Source organism: Aphelocoma coerulescens, unplaced genomic scaffold (genome assembly GCF_041296385.1).
Source record: "Aphelocoma coerulescens isolate FSJ_1873_10779 unplaced genomic scaffold, UR_Acoe_1.0 HiC_scaffold_180, whole genome shotgun sequence".
Taxonomy (NCBI): Eukaryota; Metazoa; Chordata; class Aves; order Passeriformes; family Corvidae; genus Aphelocoma; species Aphelocoma coerulescens.
Window position 1 is genome coordinate 255,749 of NW_027183528.1, and position 23,062 is coordinate 278,810.

The window sequence follows — 23,062 nt, forward strand, 5'->3', positions numbered from 1 at the left end:
GGACCCCAAAACCTTCCCCAAGACCCCCAAAAAACCCCTCCTGGGATCCTCAAATTTCCCCCGGGACCCCAAAACCCCCCTGCCCAGGGACCCCCAAAATCCCTCCTGGGATCCCCAAATTAAAGCCCAGGACGCCCCAAATCCCCTCCTGGGACCCCAAAACCCCTCCTGGGATCCCCAAATTAACCCCGGGACCCCCTCCCCAAACCCTCCAAAACCCCCCAAATCCTCCCAGACACCCTTCTGGGGACCCCTAAAATTCCCCCGAATCCTCAAAATTCCCCCCAAATTTTCCCCCTGGGAACCCCTCCTGGACCCCGAGACCCCCTGGGGACCCCCTGGGGTCCCCCAAAATGCCCCCAACCCCCCCCAAAGCGCCGCTGTCCCCCCAGGGGTGACGCCAAGAGCGACACGGCCGGAGAGCTGGACTTCAGCGGGCTCCTGAAGAAGAGGTGGGAGGAGGAGGAGGAGGGGATGAAGATGATGGGGGTTGGGGTCGGGGTGATGAAGGTGGGGATGGGATGAAGAGGATGAGGATGGGATTGGGATGGGGTGACGAAGGTGGTGGCGGGATGAAGGTGAGGATGATGAAAGTGAGGATGGGATGATGAAGGCGGGGACTGGATGAAGATGAAGAGGATGAGGATGGGATCAGGGTTGGGGTGATGAAGGCAGTGGCGGGATGAAGGTGAGGATGAAGAGGATGAGGGTGAGGATGGAATTGGGATGGGGTGACGAAGGTGGTGGCGGGATGAAGGTGAGGATGATGAGGGTGAGGATGGGATGATGAAGGCAGGGACTGGATGAAGATGAAGAGGATGAAGAGGATGAGGATGGGATTGGGATGAAGGTGACAAAGGTGGCAGGATGAGGGTGAGGATGAAGAGGATGAGGATGGGATCAGGGTTGGGGTGATGAAGGTGGGGATGGGATGAAGATGAAGAGGATGAGGATGGAATTGGGATGGGGGTGATGAAGGTGGTGGTGGGATGAAGGTGAGGATGATGAAGGTGGGGATGGGATGAAGAGGATGAAGAGGATGAGGATGGGGTCAGGGTTGGGGTGATGAAGGTGGTGGCGGGATGAAGGTGAGGATGATGAGGGTGAGGATGGGATGATGAAGGTGGGGACTGGATGAAGAGGATGAAGAGGATGAGGATGGGATTGGGATGGAGGTGATGAAGGTGGTGGCGGGATGAAGGTGAGGATGAAGAGGATGAGGGTGAGGATGGAATTGGGATGGGGGTGACGAAGGTGGCAGGATGAGGGTGAGGATGAAGAGGATGAGGATGGGATCAGGGTTGAGGTGATGAAGGTGGGGATGGGATGAAGAGGATGAGGATGGAATTGGGATGGGGGTGATGAAGGTGGTGGCGGGATGAAGGTGAGGATGATGAAGGTGGGGATGGGATGAAGAGGATGAGGATGGGGTCAGGGTTGGGGTGATGAAGGTGGTGGTGGGATGAAGGTGAGGATGATGAGGGTGAGGATGAAGATGGGATGAAGATGGGATGGGGGTGATGAAGGTGGTGGTGGGATGAAGGTGAGGATGATGAGGGTGAGGATGGGATGATGAAGGTGGGGATGGGATGAAGAGGATGAGGATGGGATCAGGGTTGAGGTGATGAAGGTGGGGATGAGAACTTTGGGATGAGGATGAAGATGAGGACAAAGATGAGGATGAGGAAGATGAGGAGGATGGAGATGGGACAGGATGAGGAGAACTTTGGGATGAGGAGAACTTTGGGATGAAGATGAGGATGAAGATGAGGATGAAACGGGAATGAGGATGAGGAGAACTTTGGGATGAAGACGAGGATGAAACAGGGATGAGGCTGAGGATGAGCATGAGGAGGATGGAGATGGGGATGGGATGAAGATGAGGATGAGATGGGGATGGGATGAGGAGAACTTTGGGATGGGGATGAGGATGAAGATGAGGATGAAGATGAAGATGAGGAAGATGAGGATGGAGATGGGATGGGATGAGGAGAACTTTGGGATGGGGATGAAGACGAGGACGAGGATGAGGATGAAGATGAGGATGAGATGGGGACGAGGATGGAGATGGGATGGGATGAGGAGAACTTTGGGATGAAGACGAGGATGAGACGGGGATGAGGATGAGGAGAACTTTGGGATGAAGACGAGGATGAGGATGAGGATGAGGATGAAACGGGGATGAAGACAAGGAGAACTTTGGGATGAGAATGGGGATGAGACGGGGATGAAGATGAGGAGAACTTTGGGATGAAGATGAGGATGAGGATGAAGATGAGGATGAGATGGGGACGAGGATGGAGATGGGATGGGATGAGGAGAACTTTGGGATGAAGACGAGGATGAGACGGGGACGAGGCTGAGGATGAGCATGAGGAGGATGAGATGGTGATGGGATGAAGATGAGGATGAGATGGGGATGGGATGAGGAGAACTTTGGGATGGGGATGAAGACGAGGACGAGGATGAGGATGAAGATGAGGATGAGACGGGGACGAGGATGGAGATGGGATGGGATGAGGAGAACTTTGGGATGAAGACGAGGATGAGGATGAGGATGAGACGGGGATGAAGATGAGGAGGACTTTGGGATGAAGACGAGGATGAGAGGGGGACGAGGATGAGCATGAGGAGGATGGAGATGGGGATGGGATGAAGATGAGGATGAGATGGGGATGGGGATGAAGATGGGATGGGATGATGGGAACTTTGGGATGAGGATGAGGATGAAGATGAAGATGAGGAAGATGAGGATGGAGATGGGATGGGATGAGGAGAACTTTGGGATGGGGATGAAGACGAGGACGAGGATGAGGATGAAGATGAGGATGAGATGGGGACGAGGATGGAGATGGGATGGGATGAGGAGAACTTTGGGATGAAGACGAGGATGAGACGGGGATGAGGATGAGGAGAACTTTGGGATGAAGACGAGGATGAGGATGAGGATGAAACGGGGATGAAGACAAGGAGAACTTTGGGATGAGAATGGGGATGAGACGGGGATGAAGATGAGGAGAACTTTGGGATGAAGATGAGGATGAGACAGGGACGAGGCTGAGGATGAGCATGAGGAGGATGAGATGGTGATGGGATGAAGATGAGGATGAGATGGGGATGGGATGAGGAGAACTTTGGGATGGGGATGAAGACGAGGACAAGGATGAGGATGAAGATGAGGATGAGACGGGGACGAGGATGAGACGGGGATGAAGATGAGGAGAACTTTGGGATGAAGACGAGGATGAGACGGGGACCGGGCTGAGGCCGAAGGCCCCTCAGGGAGGAGCAGGCGGAGGAGACGAAGAAGAAGAAGAAGAAGGACGACGAGGAAGATCTGATCCCGCCCGAGATCTGGGAGCTGCTCAAGGGCGTCACCAAGAAGAGCGAGTACGAGCGCATCGCCTTCCAGTACGGCATCACCGACCTGCGCGGCATGCTCAAGAGGCTCAAGAAGATCAAGGTGGAGCCCAAGAAGAGCGAAGGTGCCGATTTGGGGCAAATTCGGGGAGTTTTGGGCAAATTCGGGTGAAATTTGGGGATTTTTAAGTGGATTTTGGGGGGTTTTGGGTGAATTTTGGGGGGTTTGGGGGGGATTTTGGGGGGGATTTGGGGGATGGGGGCGGCTCAAGAGGCTCAAGAAGATCAAGGTGGAGCCCAAGAAGAGCGAAGGTGCCGATTTGGGGCAAATTCGGGGAGTTTTGGGCAAATTTGGGTGAAATTTGGGGATTTTTGAGCGAAATTTGGGGATTTTTAGGTGGATTTTGAGGGGTTTTGGGGGGGATTTTGAAGGATTTTGGGGGGGATTTGGGGGATGGGGGCGGCTCAAGAGGCTCAAGAAGATCAAGGTGGAGCCCAAGAAGAGCGAAGGTGCCGATTTGGGGCAAATTCGGGGAGTTTTGGGCAAATTCGGGTGAAATTTGGGGAGTTTTCGGTGAAATTTGGGGATTTTTAGGTGGATTTTGAGGGGTTTGGGGGGGATTTGGGGGGATTTGGGGGATGGAGGCAGCTCAAGAGGCTCAAGAAGATCAAGGTGGAGCCCAAGAAGAGCGAAGGTGCCGATTTGGGGCAAATTCGGGGAGTTTTGGGCAAATTCGGGTGAAATTTGGGGATTTTGAGTGAAATTTGGGGATTTTTAGGTGGATTTTGAGGGGTTTTGGGGGGGATTTTGAAGGATTTTGGGGGGGATTTGGGGGATGGGGGCGGCTCAAGAGGCTCAAGAAGATCAAGGTGGAGCCCAAGAAGAGCGAAGGTGCCGATTTGGGGCAAATTCGGGGAGTTTTGGGCAAATTCGGGTGAAATTTGGGGATTTTTGAGCGAAATTTGGGGATTTTTAGGTGGATTTTGAGGGGTTTTGGGTGGATTTTGAAGGATTTTGGGGGGGATTTGGGGGATGGGGGCGGCTCAAGAGGCTCAAGAAGATCAAGGTGGAGCCCAAGAAGAGCGAAGGTGCCGATTTGGGGCAAATTCGGGGAGTTTTGGGCAAATTCGGGTGAAATTTGGGGAGTTTTGAGCGAAATTTGGGGATTTTTAGGTGGATTTTGAGGGGTTTTGGGGGGATTTTGAAGGATTTTGGGGGGGATTTGGGGGATGGGGGCGGCTCAAGAGGCTCAAGAAGATCAAGGTGGAGCCCAAGAAGAGCGAAGGTGCCGATTTGGGGCAAATTCGGGGAGTTTTGGGCAAATTCGGGTGAAATTTGGGGAGTTTTGAGCGAAATTTGGGGATTTTTAGGTGGATTTTGAGGGGTTTGGGGGGGATTTTGAAGGATTTTGGGGGGGATTTGGGGGATGGGGGCGGCTCAAGAGGCTCAAGAAGATCAAGGTGGAGCCCAAGAAGAGCGAAGGTGCCGATTTGGGGCAAATTCGGGGAGTTTTGGGCAAATTCGGGTGAAATTTGGGGAGTTTTGAGCGAAATTTGGGGATTTTTAGGTGGATTTTGAGGGGTTTGGGGGGGATTTTGAAGGATTTTGGGGGGGATTTGGGGGATGGGGGCGGCTCAAGAGGCTCAAGAAGATCAAGGTGGAGCCCAAGAAGAGCGAAGGTGCCGATTTGGGGCAAATTCGGGGAGTTTTGGGCAAATTCGGGTGAAATTTGGGGAGTTTTGAGCGAAATTTGGGGATTTTTAGGTGGATTTTGAGGGGTTTTGGGGGGGATTTTGAAGGATTTTGGGGGGGATTTGGGGGATGGGGGCGGCTCAAGAGGCTCAAGAAGATCAAGGTGGAGCCCAAGAAGAGCGAAGGTGCCGATTTGGGGCAAATTCGGGGAGTTTTGGGCAAATTTGGGTGAAATTTGGGGATTTTTGAGCGAAATTTGGGGATTTTTAGGTGGATTTTGAGGGGTTTGGGGGGGATTTTGAAGGATTTTGGGGGGGATTTGGGGGATGGGGGCGGCTCAAGAGGCTCAAGAAGATCAAGGTGGAGCCCAAGAAGAGCGAAGGTGCCGATTTGGGGCAAATTCGGGGAGTTTTGGGCAAATTCGGGTGAAATTTGGGGATTTTGAGTGAAATTTGGGGATTTTTAGGTGGATTTTGGGGGGTTTTGGGTGGATTTTGGGGGGATTTGTGGGCGATTTTGGGGGGATTTGGGTTTTTTTTGGGAGGGATTTCGGGGTTTTGTTGGGGGGATTTGGGTTTTTTTGGGGAGGGGATTTGGGGGTTTTGTTGGGGGGATTTGGGGTTTTTTGCGGGGATTTGGGGTTTTTTGGGGGAATTTGGTGGTTTTTTGAGGGGATTTGGGGTTTCTTTGGGGGGTTTTTGGGGGAGGATTTGGGTTTTTTTGGGGGGGGATTTGGGTTTTTTTGGGGGGGGTTTGGGGGTTTTTTGGGGGGGGATTTGGGTTTTTTGGGGGGGATTTGGGGTTTTTCTGGGGGGGATTTGGTTTTTTGAGGGGATTTGGGTTTTTTTGGGGGGGGATTTGGGTTTTTTTTGGGGGGATTTGGTTTTCTTTTGGGGGTGGGTTTTGGGGGTTTTTGGGGGGGATTTCGGGGTTTTTCTGGGGTTTTTTGGGGGGATTTGGGTTTTTTTCAGGGGGATTTGGGTTTTTTTTTTCGGGGGGATTTGGGGTTTTTTTTGCGGGATTTTGGGGGGGGATTTTGGGGTTTTTTTTTGCGGGATTTTCGGGGGGGATTTGGGTTTTTTTTTTTTTCGGGGGGATTTGGGATTTTTTTGGGGGGGGTCCCGGGTGTTTTTTGGGGTCCCCTGAGCCCGCCCCGCCCCCCCAGCCTTCGTGCGGAAGCTGGACCCCGCCTACCAGGTGGACAAAGGGAACAAGATCCGGCTCATGGTGGAGCTCAGCGACCCCGACCTGCCCCTCAAGTGGTACAAGAACGGGCAGCTCATCAAGCCCAGCAACAAGTGAGTGCCCAGGTGTGCCCAGGTGTGCCCAGGTGTGCCCCAGGTGGGCCCCAGGTGGGCCCAGGTGTGCCTAGGTGCCCCCAGGTGGGCCCCAGGTGTGCCCCAGGTGGGCCTCAAGTGGGTCCAGGTGGGCCCCAGGTGGGCCTAGGTGGGCCCCAGGTGTGCCCCAGGTGTGCCCAGGTGGGCCTAGGTGGGCCCCAGGTGCCCCCAGGTGCCTCCAGGTGTGCCCCAGGTGTGCCCAGGTGGGCCCAGGTGTGCCCCAGGTGGGCCCAGGTGTGCCCCAGGTGTGCCCAGGTGGGCCCCAGGTGTGCCCAGGTGTGCCCCAGGTGGGCCCAGGTGTGCCTAGGTAGGCCCCAGGTGTGCCCAGGTGTGCCCAGGTGCCCCCAGGTGTGCCCCAGGTGTGCCCCAGGTGGGCCCCAGGTGTGCCCCAGGTGGGCCTCAAGTGGGTCCAGGTGGGCCCCAGGTGTGCCCCAGGTGTGCCCAGGTGGGCCTAGGTGGGCCCCAGGTGCCCCCAGGTGCCTCCAGGTGTGCCCCAGGTGGGCCCAGGTGTGCCCAGGTGGGCCCAGGTGTGCCCCAGGTGGGCCCAGGTGTGCCCCAGGTGTGCCCAGGTGGGCCCCAGGTGGGCCCAGGTGTGCCCCAGGTGTGCCCAGGTGGGCCTAGGTAGGCCCCAGGTGTGCCCAGGTGTGCCCAGGTGCCCCCAGGTGTGCCCCAGGTGTGCCCAGGTGGGCCCCAGGTGTGCCCCAGGCTCCCCCAGGTGGGCCCCAGGTGTGCCCCAAGTGCCCCCCAGGTGCCCCCAGGAGTGCCCAGGTGTGCCCAGGTGTGCCCCAGGTGCCCCCCAGGTGCCCCCAGGCTCCCCCAGGTGCTCCCAGGCACCCCCAGGAGTGCCCAGGTGTGCCCAGGTGTGCCCAGGTGCCCCCAGCTGTGCCCAGCTGTGCCCAGGTGTGCCCAGGTGTGCCCAGGTGTGCCCCCGTGCCCCCAGGTACGTGTTTGAGAACGTGGGGCTCAAGCGCATCCTGACCATCACCAAGTGCTCGCTGGCCGACGACGCCGCCTACGAGTGCCGGGTCAACGACGAGAAGTGCTTCACCGAGGTCTTCGTCAAGGGTCAGTGCGGCCGGACGGCCCCGCGGCCACCCCCGCGGCCACCTCTGCGGCCACTCCTGTGGTCACCCCCGCGGCCACCTCTGTGGCCACTCCTGTGGTCATCCCTGTGGTCACCCCTGTGGTCATCCCTGTGGCCACCCCTGTGGTCATCCCTGTGGTCACCCCTGCGGCCACCTCTGTGGCCACTCCTGTGGTCACCCCTGCGGCCACCTCTGTGGCCACTCCTGTGGTCATCCCTGTGGCCACCTCTGTGGTCACCCCTGTGGCCACCCCTGTGGTCATCCCTGTGGTCACCTCTGTGGCCACTCCTGTGGTCATCCCTGTGGTCACCCCTGTGGCCACCCCTGTGGTCATCCCTGTGGTCAACCCTGTGGTCACCTCTGTGGTCATCCCTGTGGCCACCTCTGTGGCCACCTCTGTGGTCACCCCTGTGGTCACCCCTGTGGCCACCCCTGTGGCCACCCCTGTGGTCATCCCTGTGGTCATCCCTGTGGTCACCCCTGTGGTCATCCCTGCGGCCACCTCTGCGGCCACCTCTGTGGTCACCCCTCTGGCCACCCCTGTGGCCACCCCTGTGTCCAGCCCAGGGAGCCCAAAAAACCCGGGAACGCCGTGTGTGCATGGAGGGCTGGGGGTGGGCGTGGGGTGGACACAAGGTGGACATGGAGGGACACGGGGTGGACACGGGGTGGACATGGGGTGGACATGGAGGGACATGGGGTGGACACGGGGTGGACATGGGGTGGACATGGAGGGACATGGGGTGGACACGGGGTGGACATGGGGTGGACATGGAGGGACATGGGGTGGACATGGAGGGACATGGGGTGGACATGGAGGGACATGAGGTGGACATGGGGTGTGGACTTGGGATGGGGACCTGGGGTGGACATGGAGGTGGACATGAGGTGGACATGGAGGGACATGGGGTGGACACAAGGTGGATGTGGAGGTGGACATGGGGTGGGGTCCTGGGGTGGCCATGGGGTGGACACAAGGTGGCCATGGGGTGACCTCCGCTGGCCACCCCTTCCCTGTGCGTGCCCCCAGAGCCGCCGGTGACCATCATGAAGGGCCCCGAGGACCAGCAGGTGGTGGTGGGCGACCGGGTGGTGCTGGAGGCCGAGGTGTCCGAGGAGGGGGCGCAGGTCATGTGGTAAGGGCTGACCGGGGCCGTGCGGCCGTCCCGTGGCCGTCCCGTGTCCGTCCCGTGTCCGTCCCGTGTCCGTCCCGTGGCCATCCCGTGTCCATCCCGTGTCCGTCCCGTGGCCATCCCGTGTCCATCCCGTGCCCATCCCGTGTCCATCCCGTGCCCATCCCATGTCCATCCCGGATCCATCCCGTGCCCATCCCGTGTCCATCCCGTGGCCGTCCCGTGTCCATCCCGTGTCCATCCCGTGGCCATCCCGTGTCCGTCCCGTGTCCATCCCGTGTCCATCCCGGATCCATCCCGTGTCCATCCCGTGGCCATCCCGTGTCCATCCCGTGTCCGTCCCGTGTCCATCCCGTGTCCATCCCGTGGCCATCCCGTGGCCATCCCGTGTCCATCCCATGGCCATCCCGGATCCATCCCGTGTCCGTCCTGTGTCCATCCTGTGTCCATCCCGGATCCATCCCGTGTCCATCCCGTGGCCATCCCGTGCCCATCCCGTGTCCATCCCATGGCCATCCCGGATCCATCCCGTGTCCGTCCCGTGTCCATCCTGTGTCCATCCCGGATCCATCCCGTGTCCATCCCGTGGCCATCCCGTGCCCATCCCGTGTCCATCCCGGATCCATCCCGTGCCCATCCCGTGTCCATCCCGTGGCCGTCCCGTGTCCATCCCGTGTCCATCCCGTGGCCATCCCGTGTCCGTCCCGTGTCCATCCCGTGTCCATCCCGGATCCATCCCGTGCCCATCCCGTGTCCATCCCGTGTCCGTCCCGTGTCCATCCCGTGGCCATCCCGTGTCCATCCCGTGTCCATCCCGGATCCATCCCGGATCCATCCCGTGCCCATCCCGTGTCCATCCCGTGGCCGTCCCGTGTCCATCCCGTGTCCATCCCGTGGCCATCCCGTGGCCATCCCGGATCCATCCCGGATCCATCCCGTGTCCATCCCGTGTCCATCCCGGATCCATCCCGTGGCCATCCCGTGTCCATCCCGTGTCCATCCCGGATCCATCCCATGTCCATCCCGTGTCCGTCCCATGGCCATCCCGTGTCCATCCCGTGTCCATCCCGGATCCATCCCGGGTCCATCCCGTGTCCGTCCCGTGTCCATCCCGGATCCATCCCGGGTCCATCCCGTGTCCGTCCCGTGTCCATCCCGGATCCATCCCGTGGCCATCCCGTGTCCATCCCGTGGCCATCCCGGATCCATCCCGTGTCCGTCCCGTGTCCGTCCCGTGTCCATCCCGGATCCATCCCATGTCCATCCCGTGTCCGTCCCGTGGCCATCCCGTGTCCATCCCGTGTCCATCCCGGATCCATCCCGGGTCCATCCCGGGTCCATCCCGTGTCCGTCCCGTGTCCATCCCGGATCCATCCCGGGTCCATCCCGTGTCCGTCCCGTGTCCATCCCGGATCCATCCCGTGGCCATCCCGTGTCCATCCCGTGGCCATCCCGGATCCATCCCGTGTCCGTCCCGTGTCCGTCCCGTGTCCGTCCCGGATCCATCCCGTGGCCATCCCGGATCCATCCCGGATCCATCCCGTGTCCATCCTGTGTCCATCCCGTGTCCGTCCCGGATCCATCCCGTGTCCGTCCCGTGTCCATCCCGTGGCCATCCCGTGTCCATCCCGTGTCCCTCCACGCTTACTCCATGCCCACCCCATACCCACCTCCATGTCCACCCCACGTCCACCTCCATGTCCACCTTGTGTCCATCCCATGTTCCCCTGTATCCACCCCGTGCCCACCCCATGTCCCTCCATGTCCACCTTGTGTCCATCCTTTGTCCACCCTGTGCCCACCTCCATGCCCACCCCATGTCCACCCTGTGTCCATCCTGTGTCCACCCCATCTGCACGTCCACCCCATGCCCACCTCCATGCCCACCTCCATGCCAACCCCATGTCCATCCCATGATCCCCTGTATCCACCCCATGCCCACCCCATGCCCACCCCATGTCCCTCCACGTCCACCTTGTGTCCACCCCATGTCCACCTCCACGCCCACCCCGTGCCCACCCCGTGTCCACCTCCACGTCCACCTCATGCCCATCCCATGTCCACCCCATGCCCACCCCGTATCCTTCCATGTCCACCTTGTGTCCATCCTTTGTCCATCCATCTCTATCTCCACGCCCACCCCGTGCCCACCCCGTGCCCACCCCGTGCCCACCCGGTGCCCGCCCCGCTCCCAGGATGAAGGACGGCGTGGAGCTGACCCGTGAGGACGCCTTCAAGTACCGCTTCAAGAAGGACGGCAAGAAGCACTTCCTGATCCTCAACGAGGCCACCAAGGAGGACACCGGGCGCTACCGGATCCTCACCAACGGCGGCGAGGCCGAGGCCGAGGTCATCGTGGAAGGTGGGGGGTCCTGGATGGGGCCTGGAGGGTCCTGGAGGGTCCTGGATGGGTCCTGGATGGGGCCTGGAGGGTCCTGGATGGGGCCTGGAGGGGTTGAGAGGGCACCAGGAGATGTTTGAGGGTCACCTTGGAGAAGGTCCTGGAGATCCCAGAAGGTCCCAGGGATGTCCAGGAGAGTTTGGGGAGTCCTTGATGGGTCCTGGAGGGTCCTGGATGGGTCCTGGATGGGTCCTGGAGGATCCCAAGGGGTCCCAAGGGGTCCTGGATGGGGCCTGGAGGGTCCTGGAGGGGTCCTGGAGGGGTTGAGAGGGCACCAGGAGGTGTTTGAGGGTCACCATGGAGAAGGTCCTGGAGACCCCAGAAGGTCCCAGGGATGTCCAGGGGAGTTTGGGGGGTCCTGGACGGGTCCTGGATGGATCCCAGGGATATCTGTGGGGCTCCATCCGGGATTTTGGGGTCCCGGGGATATCTGTGGGGCTCCATCCGGGATTTTGGGGTCCCGGGGATATCTGTGGGGTCCAGCCAGGATTTTTGGATCCCGGGGATATCTGTGGGGCTCTATCCAGGATTTTTCGGTCGCGAGGATATCTGTGGGGCTCCATCCGGAATTTTGGGGTCCCGGGGATATCTGTGGGGCTCCATCCAGGATTTTGGGGTCCCGGAGATATCTGTGGGGCTCCATCCAGGATTTTGGGGTCCCGGGGATATCTGTGGGGCTCCATCCGGGATTTTGGGGTCCCAGGGACATGTGTGGGGTCCCAGGGATATCTGTGGGGCTCCATCCGGGATTTTGGGGTCCCGGGGATATCTGTGGGGCTCCATCCGGGATTTTGGGGTCCCGGAGATATCTGTGGGATCCATCCGTGATTTTTCGGTCCGGGGATATCTTTGGGGATCCATCCGGAATTTCGGGGTCCCAGGGATATCTGTGGGGCTCCAGCCGGGATTTTTGGATCCCGGGGATATCTTTGGGGATCCATCCGTGATTTTTCGGTCCGGGGATATCTTTGGGGCTCCATCCGGGATTTCGGGGTCCCAGGGATATCTGTGGGGCTCCATCCGGGATTTTGGGGTCCCGGGGATATCTGTGGGGCTCCATCTGGGATTTTTGGATCCTGGGGATATCTGTGGGGCTCCAGCCGGGATTTTGGGGTCCCAGGGATATCTGTGGGGCTCCATCCGGAATTTCGGGGTCCCAGGGATATCTGTGGGGCTCCATCCAGGATTTTTGGATCCCGGGGATATCTGTGGGGCTCCATCCAGGATTTTGGGGTCCCGGAGATATCTGTGGGGCTCCATCCGGGATTTTGGGGTCCCGGGGATATCTGTGGGGCTCCGTCCGGGATTTTGGGGTCCCGGGGATATCTGTGGGGTTCCATCCGGGATTTTGGGGTCCCGGGGATATCTGTGGGGCTCCATCCGGGATTTTGGGGTCCCAGGGATATCTGTGGGGCTCCAGCCGGGATTTTGGGGTCCCGGGGATATCTGTGGGGCTCCAGCCGGGATTTTGGGGTCCCGGGGATATCTGTGGGGCTCCATCCGGGATTTTTCAGTCCCGGGGATATCTGTGGGGCTCCATCCGGGATTTTGGGGTCCCGGGGATATCTGTGGGGCTCCATCCGGGATTTTGGGGTCCCGGGGATATCTGTGGGGCTCCATCCGGGATTTCGGGGTCCCAGGGATATCTGTGGGGCTCCATCCGGGATTTCGGGGTCCCAGGGATATCTGTGGGGCTCCATCCGGGATTTTTGGATCCCGGGGATATCTGTGGGGCTCCATCCGTGATTTTTCGGTCCGGGGATATCTGTGGGGCTCCATCCGGGATTTCGGGGTCCCAGGGATATCTGTGGGGCTCCATCCGGGATTTTTCGGTCCCAGGGATATCTGTGGGGCTCCATCCAGGATTTTTGGATCCCGGGGATATCTTTGGGGATCCATCCGGGATTTTTCGGTCCCGGGGATATCTGTGGGGCTCCATCCGGGATTTTGGGGTCCCAGGGATATCTGTGGGGCTCCATCCGGGATTTTTCGGTCCCGGGGATATCTTTGGGGATCCATCCAGGATTTTTGGATCCCGGGGATATCTGTGGGGTCCATCCGGGATTTCGGGGTTCCCCCAGCGCCCGTCTCTCCCCCCAGACAAGCAGCTGGAGGTGCTGCAGGGCATCGCGGACCTGACGGTGCAGGCCACCGAGCAGGCCGTGTTCAAGTGCGAGGTGTCGGACGAGAAGGTCACCGGGCGCTGGTTCAAGAACGGCGTCGAGGTCCGGCCCAGCAAACGCATCCACATCACGCACGCGGGCAGGTGGGGGCCGCCGGCAGCCGGGGGGCCGGAAAAGGGGTTCGGGGGTGGGGGGTCTGGGGGGGGTTTGAGGCATTTGGGGGTGGTTTGGGGTAATTGGGGGGGGATTTGTGGTAGTTCTGGGGGGATTTGGGGTAGTTCGGGGGGGATTTGGGGTAATTGGGGGGGATTTGGGGTAGTTCTGGGGGGATTTGGGGTAGTTCGGGGGGGATTTGGGGTAATTGGGGGGGATTTGGGGTAGTTCTGGGGGGATCTGGGGCACTTCAGGGGGGATTTGGGGTAGTTCTGGGGGGATTTGGGGTAATTGGGGGGGATTTGGGGTAGTTCAGGGGGGATTTGGGGTAGTTCTGGGGGGATTTGGGGTAATTGGGGGGGATTTGGGGTAGTTCTGGGGGGATCTGGGGCACTTCAGGGGGGATTTGGGGTAATTGGGGGGGATTTGTGGTAGTTCTGGGGGGATTTGGGGTAGTTCGGGGGGGATTTGGGGTAATTGGGGGGGATTTGGGGTAGTTCTGGGGGGATTTGGGGTAGTTCGGGGGGGATTTGGGGTAATTGGGGGGGATTTGGGGTAGTTCTGGGGGGATCTGGGGCACTTCAGGGGGGATTTGGGGTAGTTCTGGGGGGATTTGGGGCACTTTGGGGGGGATTTGGGGTAGTTCTGGGGGGATTTGGGGCAGCTGTGGGGTGATTTAGGGCACTTGGGGGTGAGATGGGGCACTTATAGGGTGATTTGGGGCACTTATGGGGTGATTTGGGGCACTTGGGGGGATTTGGGGCACTTATAGGGTGATTTGGGGCACTTGTGGGGTGACTTGGGGCACTTCGGGGGTGATTTGGGGAACTTGGGGGGCGATTTGGGGTCTTGGGGGCACTTGTGGGGTGATTTGGGGCACCTGTGGGGGGATTTGGGGCACTTGGGGGGTGATTTGAGGCAATTCTGGGGCTTTTGGGGGTCCTGGGTGGGGATTTTGGGTTCCTGAGTGGGAATTTTTTGGGATTTGGGGTCCTGGGTGGGGATTTTGGGTTCCTGGGTGGGATTTTTTGGGGATTTTGGAGTTCCTGGGTGGGATTTTTTGGGGATTTTGGAGTTCCTGGGTGGGATTTTGGGGTACCCGGGTGGGATTTTTTGGGGTTTTGGGGTACCTGGATGGTTTTTTGGGGGCGCCGGGGCTTCGGGACCCCCCCAAGGCCGCGGGTGCCCCCCAGGATCCACAAGCTGGTGATCGATGACGTGCGGCCCGAGGATGAGGGCGATTACACCTTCGTCCCCGACGGCTACGCCCTGACCCTGTCGGCCAAGCTCAACTTCCTCGGTGGGGCTGGGGGGGCACTTGTGGGGCTGGGGAGGGCACTTGTGGGGCTCGAGAGGGCACTTATGGGGCTGGGGGGGTCATTTATGGGGCTGGGGGGCACTTATGGGGCTGGGGAGGGCATTTATGGGGCTGGGGGGTCATTTATGGGGCTGGGGAGGGCATTTGTGGGGCTGGGGAGGGCACTTATGGGGCTGGGGGGCACTTATGGGGCTGGGGAGGGCATTTGTGGGGCTGGGGGGGCACTTATGGGGCTGGGAGGGCACTTATGGGGCTGGGGGGTCATTTATGGGGCTGGGGGGGTCATTTATGGGGCTGGGGAGGGCACTTATGGGGCTGGGGAGGTTCATTTATGGGGCTGGGGGTCACTTATGGGTCTGGGGGGGTCACTTGTGGGGCTGGGGGCTCACTTATGGGGCTGGGGGGTCACTTATGGGTCTGGGGAGGTCACTTGTGGGGCTGGGGGGTCACTTATGGGGCTGGGGGGCACTTATGGGGCTGGGCGGTCATTTATGGTGCTGGGGAGGTCACTTATGGGGCTGGGGAGGGCACTTATGGGGCTGGGGGGTCATTTATGGGGCTGGGGGGGGTCATTTATGGGGCTGGGGAGGCACTTGTGGGGCTAGGGGTCACTTGTGGGTCTGGGGGTCACTTGTGGGTCTGGGGGCATCACAACCCCCTTGGTGACCCCCTGGGGGGGAGGGGGGGCGGGGAGGGGACCCCCTCTGGGGACAATGATGTCACTGGGGGGGGGGGGAACTCCCCAGTGACGTCAGGGGAATCCCCAATGACGTCACCGGGTTCTCTGACGTCACTAACGCTCCCCCCCCCCAGAGATCAAGGTCGAGTACGTCCCTAAACAAGGTGAGGGGGGGGAGGGGACCGGGGGGGTGGGGGGAGGGGAGCGTGGCCACTGCGGGGGGGCCGCTGGTAGCCCGGGGTCCCCCCCAAACGCCCCCCCCGTGTCCGCAGAGCCCCCCAAGATCCACCTGGACTGCTCGGGCAAGGACGCCGAGAGCACGCTCGTGGTGGTGGCCGGCAACAAACTGCGGCTGGACGTGCCCGTGTCCGGAGAGCCGCTGCCCACCGTCACCTGGAGCAAGGACGGGCAGGTGGGGCCACCCTGCGCCACCCCTGGGTGTCACCTGTGTCACCCTGTGTCACCCCCGTGCCACCCCGTGTCACCCTGTGCCACCCTGTGCCACCCTGGGCCCCCCTGTGTCCCCCTGTGTCACCCTGTGCCCGTGTCCGGAGAGCCGCTGCCCACCGTCACCTGGAGCAAGGACGGGCAGGTGGGGCCACCCTGCGCCACCCTGGGTCACCCCTGGGCCACCCCGTGTCACCGTGTGTCACCCTTGGGTGTCCCTGTGCCCCCCTGTGTCCCCCTGTGTCCGCCTGTGCCCGTGTCCGGGGAGCCGCTGCCCACCGTCACCTGGAGCAAGGACGGGCAGGTGGGGCCACCCTGCGCCACCCCTGGGTGTCACCTGTGTCACCCCGTGTCACCCTTGGGTGTCCCTGTGTCACCCCTGTGCCACCCCTGGGTGTCACCTGTGTCACCCCGTGTCACCCTTGGGTGTCCCTGTGTCACCCCTGTGTCACCCTGTGCCACCCCGTGTCACCCTGTGTCCCCCTGTGCCCCCTGTGCCCGTGTCCGGGGAGCCGCTGCCCACCGTCACCTGGAGCAAGGACGGGCAGGTGGGGCCACCCTGGGCCACCCTGGGCCACTCTGGGCCACCCTGTGTCACCCCGTGTCACCCCTGGGTGCCCGTGTGTGTCACCCCTGTGTGTCACCGTGTGTCACCCCTGGGTGTCCCTGTGTGTCACCCCTGTGTGTGTCACCCCTGGGTGTCCCCGTGTGTGTCACCCCTGGGTGTCCCCGTGTGTCCCCGTGTGTCACCCCGGGTGTCCCCGTGTGTCACCCCTGGGTGTCCCCGTGTGTCACCCCTGTGTGTCACCGTGTGTGTCACCCCTGGGTGTTCCCGTGTGTGTCACCCCTGGGTGTCCCTGGGTGTCCCCGTGTGTCACCCCCATGTGTCACCCCTGGGTGTCCCCGTGTGTCCCTGTGTGTCACCCCTGGGTGTCCCTGGGTGTTCCCGTGTGTCACCCCTGGGTGTCCCCGTGTGAGTCACTCCTGGGTGCCCGTGTGTCACCCCTGGGTGTTCCCGTGTGTCACCCCTGGGTGTCATCCCTGGCTGTCCCCGTGTGTGTCACCCCTGGGTGTCCCTGGGTGTCCCTGGGTGTCACCCCTGGGTGTCACCCCTGGGTGTCCCCGTGTGTCCCCATGTGTCACCCCTGGGTGTCCCTGTGTGTCACCCCGGGTGTCCCCGTGTGTCACCCCTGTGTGTCACCGTGTGTGTCACCCCTGGGTGTCCCCATGTGTCACCCCTGGGTGTCCCCATGTGTCCCCGTGTGTCACCCCTGGGTGTCCCTGGGTGTCCCCGTGTGTCACCCCCATGTGTCACCCCTGGGTGTTCCCATCTGTCACCCCTGGGTGTTCCCGTGTGTCACCCCTGGGTGTCCGTGTGTCCCTGTGTGTCACCCCTGGGTGTTCCCGTGTGTCACCCCTGGGTGTCTGTGTGTCCCTGTGTGTCACCCCTGGGTGTCCCCGTGTGTGTCACCCCTGGGTGTCCGTGTGTCCCCGTGTGTGTCACCCCTGGGTGTCCCCGTGTGTCACCCCTGGGTGTCCCCGTGTGTGTCACCCCTGGGTGTCCCCGTGTGTCACCCCTGTGTGTCCCCATGTGTCACCCCTGGGTGTCCATGTGTTTCCCCCCTGGGTGTCCCCGTGTGTCACCCCCGGGTGTTCCCGTGTGTCACCCCTGGGTGTCCCCGTGTGTCACCCCTGGGTGTCCCCGTGTGTGTCACCCCTGGGTGTCACCCCTGGGTGTCCCCGTGTGTCACCCCCATGTGTCACCCCCGGGTGTCCCCGTGTGTCACCCCCGGGTGTCCCCGTGTGTCACCCCCATGTGTCACCCCCGGGTGTCCCCGTGTGTCACCCCCGGGTGCCCGTGTGTCACCCCTGGGTGTCACCCCCGGGTGTCCCCGTGTGTCACCCCCGGGTGTCCCCGTGTGTCACCCCCGTGTGTCCCTGTGTGTCACCCCTGGGTGTCACCCCTGGGTGTCCCCGTGTGTCACCCCCGGGTGTCCCCGTGTGTCACCCCTGGGTGTCCCTGGGTGTCCCCGGGTGTCACCCGCGGGTGCCGGTGCGGGGCAGGCGTTCGGGGCCCGCGAGGGGCGGCTGCGGCTGGAGGAGAAGCACGGCCTGAGCAGCCTGGTCATCGAGAGCGCCGAGCGCGGCGACGAGGGGCGCTACGAGATCCGCGTCACCAACCCCGTGGGCGAGGACACGGCCGCCATCACCCTGCGCGTCGTGGGTGCGGCACCGGGGGCACACCTGGGGCACCTGGGGGCACCTGGGGGCACCTGGGGGCAGTCGGGGACACACCTGGGCACATCTGGGGACACCTGGGGGCACCTGGGGGCAGTCGGGGACACACCTGGGCACATCTGGGGACACCTGGGCATAGTCAGGGACACATGTGGGCACACCTGGGGCACCTGGGGGCACCTGGGGGCGGCTGGGGGCAGTTGGGGACACACCTGGGCACACCTGGGGCACCTGGGAGCAGCTGGGGGCACCTGGGGGCGGCTGGGGGCAGTCGGGGCCACACCTGGGCACATCTGGGGGCAGCTGGGGCACCTGGGGGCACCTGGGGGCAGCTGGGGGCAGCTGGGGACAGCTAGGGGCAGCTGGGGACAGTCAGGGGCACACCTGGGCACAGCTGGGGGCACCTGGGGGCACCTGGGGGCAGTCGGGGGCACACCTGGGCACAGCTGGGGGCAGCTAGGGACAGCTGGGGACGGTCAGGGACACACCTGGGGGCACCGGGGGACGGTCAGGAACACACCTGGGCACACCTGGGGCACCTGGGAGCAGCTGGGGGCAGTCAGGGACGCACCTGGGGGCATCTGGGGACAGTCAGGGGCACCCCTGGGCACAGCTGGGGGCACCTAGAGCAGCTGGGGGCAGCTGGGGACACACCTGGGGCACCTGGGGGCAGCTGGGGGCAGTCAGGGACACACCTGGGCACACCTGGGGCACCTGGGAGCAGCTGGGGACAGTCAGGAACATACCTGGGCACAGCTGGGGGCACCTGGGGGCAGTCAGGGACACACGTGGGCACAGCTGGGCACAGCTGGGGGCAGCTGGGGGCAGTCAGGGACACAGCTGGGCACAGCTGGGGGGCATCTGGGGACAGCTGGGGGCAGCTGGGGACACCTGGGGACACCTGGGCACAGTCAGGGACACACCTGGGCACATCTGGGGACACCTGGGCACATCTGGGGACACCTGGGCATAATCAGGGACACACGTGGGCACACCTGGGGACACCTGGGGGCACCTGGGTACAGTCAGGGACACACCTGGGCACATCTGGGGACACCTGGGCACATCTGGGGACACCTGGGCATAATCAGGGACACACGTGGGCACACCTGGGGACACCTGGGGGCACCTGGGGACACCTGGGCACAGTGAGGGACACACCTGGGCACACCTGGGGACACTTGGGGGCACCCGGGGACACCTGGGCACATGGGAGGGCACCTGGGGACACACGGGAACACACCTGGGAGCAGCTGGGCACAGCTGGGGTTACCTGGGAGCACCTGGGCACACACCTGGGCACACACCTGGGCACACACCTGGGCACACACCTGGGCACACAGCTGGGCACACAGCTGGGCACAGGAGGGACGCAGGTGGCAGCCGTCCCGGGCTCGCCGTGCCCCCCCCGGTGCCGAGCTCAGGTGTCCCCCTGTCCCCGCAGACGTCCCCGACCCCCCCGAGGCCGTCCGCGTCACCTCGGTGGGCGAGGACTGGGCCGTGCTCGTCTGGGAGCCCCCCAAGTACGACGGGGGACAGCCGGTGACAGGTGAGACCCCGCGCCTGGCACCTGGCGGCACCTGGTGGCACCTGGTGGCACCTGGCGGCACCTGGTGGCACCTGGCAGCACCTGGCAGCACCTGGCAGCACCTGGCAGCGGGATGTCCCCTCCCCATCCCCCCTCCCCTGTGTCCCCTGTTCTGTGCACGGGTGCCACCCCCGTCCCCTTGTGCCACACCTGTGCCACACCTGTGCCACCCCCATCCCCTTGTGCCACACCTGTGCCACACCTGTGCCACACCTGTGCCACCCGTCCCACCCCTGTCCCACCTGTCCCCTTGCCCTCACCTGTCCCCACCTGTCCCCACCCATCCCCACCCATCCCCACCCGTCCCCACCTGTCCCTCACCCGTCCCTCACCCGTCCCCCACCCATCCCCACCCGTCCCCACCCATCCCCACCCATCCCCACCCATCCCCCACCCATCCCCACCCATCCCCACCCATCCCTCACCTGTCCCACCCATCCCCACCCGTCCCCACCCATCCCCACCCATCCCTCACCTGTCCCACCCATCCCTCACCCATCCCCACCCATCCCCACCTGTCCCCCACCCATCCTCACCTGTCCCTCACCCATCCCCCACCCATCCCCACCCATCCCCACCCGTCCCCACCCATCCCCACCCATCCCTCACCTGTCCCATCCATCCCCACCCATCCCCACCCATCCCTCACCTGTCCCACCCATCCCCACCCATCCCTCACCTGTCCCACCCATCCCTCACCCATCCCTCACCCATCCCCACCCATCCCCACCCATCCCCACCCATCCCTCACCTGTCCCACCCATCCCCACCCATCCCTCACCCACCCCCACCCATCCCCACCCATCCCCACCCATCCCTCACCCATCCCCATCAATCCCTCACCCACCCCCACCCATCCCTCACCCATCCCCACCCATCCCACACCCATCCCTCACCCATCCCCACGTGTCCCCCACCCATCCCCACCCATCCCCACCCATCCTCACCCATCCCTCACCTGTCCCCCACCCATCCACACCCATCCCCACCCATCCTCACCCATCCCTCACCCATCCCCACCCATCCCCATCCATCCCTCACCCATCCTCACCCATCCTCACCCATCCCCACCCACCCCCACCCATCCCCACCCATCCCACGTGTCCGGCCCAGGTTACCTGGTGGAGAGGAAGAAGAAGGGCTCCATGCGTTGGATGAAGCTCAACTTCGAGGTGCTGCCGGCGCTCACCTTCGAGTCCACGCGCATGATCGAGGGCGTGCTCTACGAGATGAGGGTCTTCGCCGTCAACGCCATCGGCGTCTCCGCCCCCAGCCTCAACACCCCGCCCTTCATGCCCATCGGTGCGCGGGGAGGGGTCCTGGGGGTCCCAGGGGGGATTTGGGGGGTCCCGGGGGGATTTGGAGGGGATTTGGGAGCGATTTAGGGGGTCCTGGATTGGGTCTGGGGGGCCCCAGGGGGATCTGAGGGGGATTTGGGGGAGCAGAGAGAGGGATTAGGGGGGATTTAGGGGGTCCTGGATTGGGTCTGGGGGCTCCCAGGGGGATTTGAGGGGGTCCTGGAGGGGTCCCAGGGGAATTTGGGGGGTCCTGGAGGGGTCCTGGAGGGGATTTGGGGGGTCCTGGGGGCATTTGGATGGTCCTGGGGAGGATCTGAGGGGGATTTGGGGGAGCAGAGAGAGGGATTAGGGGGGATTTAGGGGGTCCTGGATTGGGTCTGGGGGCTCCCAGGGGGATTTGAGGGGGATTTGGGGGAGCAGAGAGAGGGATTAGGGGGGATTTAGGGGGTCCTGGATTGGGTCTGGGGGCTCCCAGGGGGATCTGAGGGGGATTTGGGGGAGCAGAGAGAGGGATTAGGGGGGATTTAGGGGGTCCTGGATTGGGTCTGGGGGCTCCCAGGGGGATTTGGGGGGTCCTCGAGGGGATTTGGGGGGTTCCGGGGGGATTTGGAGGGGATTTGGGGGCGATTTAGGGGGTCCTGGATTGGGTCTGGGGGGCCCCAGGGGGATCTGAGGGGGATTTGGGGGAGCAGAGAGAGGGATTAGGGAGGATTTAGGGGGTCCTGGATTGGGTCTGGGGGCTCCCAGGGGGATTTGAGGGGGTCCTGGAGGGGTCCCAGTGGGATTTGGGGGGGTCCTGGAGGGGTTTGGGGGTGCTCTACGAGATGAGGGTCTTCGCCGTCAACGCCATCGGCGTCTCCGCCCCCAGCCTCAACACCCCGCCCTTCATGCCCATCGGTGCGCGGGGAGGGGTCCTGGGGGTCCCAGGGGGGATTTGGGGGGTCCCGGGGGGATTTGGAGGGGATTTGGGAGCGATTTAGGGGGTCCTGGATTGGGTCTGGGGGGCCCCAGGGGGATCTGAGGGGGATTTGGGGGAGCAGAGAGAGGGATTAGGGGGGATTTAGGGGGTCCTGGGTTGGGTCTGGGGGGCCCCAGGGGGATTTGGGGGGTCCTCGAGGGGATTTGGGGGGTCCCGGGGGGATTTGGAGGGGATTTGGGGGCGATTTAGGGGGTCCTGGATTGGGTCTGGGGGCTCCTAGGGGGATCTGAGGGGGATTTGGGGGAGCAGAGAGAGGGGTTAGGGAGGATTTAGGGGGTCCTGGATTGGGTCTGGGGGCTCCCAGGGGGATTTGAGGGGGTCCTGGAGGGGTCCCAGTGGGATTTGGGGGGGTCCTGGAGGGGTTTGGGGGTGCTCTACGAGATGAGGGTCTTCGCCGTCAACGCCATCGGCGTCTCCGCCCCCAGCCTCAACACCCCGCCCTTCATGCCCATCGGTGCGCGGGGAGGGGTCCTGGGGGTCCCACGGGGGATTTGGGGGGTCCTGGAGGGGATTTGGGGGAATTTGGGGGCGATTTAGGGGTCCTGGATTGGGTCTGGGGGGCCCCAGGGGGGATCTGAGGGGGATTTGGGGGAGCAGAGAGAGGGATTAGGGGGATTTGAGGGGTCCTGTCTTGGGTCTGGGGGTCCCACGGGGGATTTGGGGGGTCCTCGAGGGGATTTGGGGGGTCCCGGGGGGATTTGGAGGGGATTTGGGGGAGCAGAGAGAGGGATTAGGGGGGATTTAGGGGGTCCTGGATTGGGTCTGGGGGCTCCCAGGGGGATTTGGGGGGTCCTCGAGGGGATTTGGGGGGTCTTCGAGGGGATTTGGGGGGTCCCAGGGGGATTTGGAGGGGATTTGGGGGCGATTGAGGGGGTCCTGGATTGGGTCTGGGGGGCCCCAGGGAGGATCTGAGGGGGATTTGGGGGAGCAGAGAGAGGGATTAGGGAGGATTTAGGGGGTCCTGGATTGGGTCTGGGGGCTCCCAGGGGGATTTGAGGGGGTCCTGGAGGGGTCCCAGTGGGATTTGGGGGGGTCCTGGAGGGGTTTGGGGGTGCTCTACGAGATGAGGGTCTTCGCCGTCAACGCCATCGGCGTCTCCGCCCCCAGCCTCAACACCCCGCCCTTCATGCCCATCGGTGCGCGGGGAGGGGTCCTGGGGGTCCCACGGGGGATTTGGGGGGTCCCGGGGGGATTTGGAGGGGATTTGGGGGCGATTTAGGGGGTCCTGGA

General features: G+C 62.7%; 1 protein-coding gene across 1 annotated transcript in view; it reads left to right on the plus strand.

Annotated features, from left to right (window-relative positions):
- SCAF1 (SR-related CTD associated factor 1) overlaps positions 1-23,062 on the plus strand; it is a 64,185-nt gene that overhangs the window by 22,060 nt on the left and 19,063 nt on the right. The window contains 13 exon segments of the mRNA XM_068998831.1: positions 393-452; positions 3,283-3,485; positions 6,219-6,351; positions 7,331-7,455; positions 8,506-8,611; positions 10,804-10,970; positions 13,110-13,275; positions 14,479-14,585; positions 15,417-15,446; positions 15,555-15,694; positions 17,794-17,953; positions 19,412-19,516; positions 20,669-20,857. Coding sequence (XP_068854932.1) covers positions 393-452; positions 3,283-3,485; positions 6,219-6,351; positions 7,331-7,455; positions 8,506-8,611; positions 10,804-10,970; positions 13,110-13,275; positions 14,479-14,585; positions 15,417-15,446; positions 15,555-15,694; positions 17,794-17,953; positions 19,412-19,516; positions 20,669-20,857 — 1,691 coding nt within the window.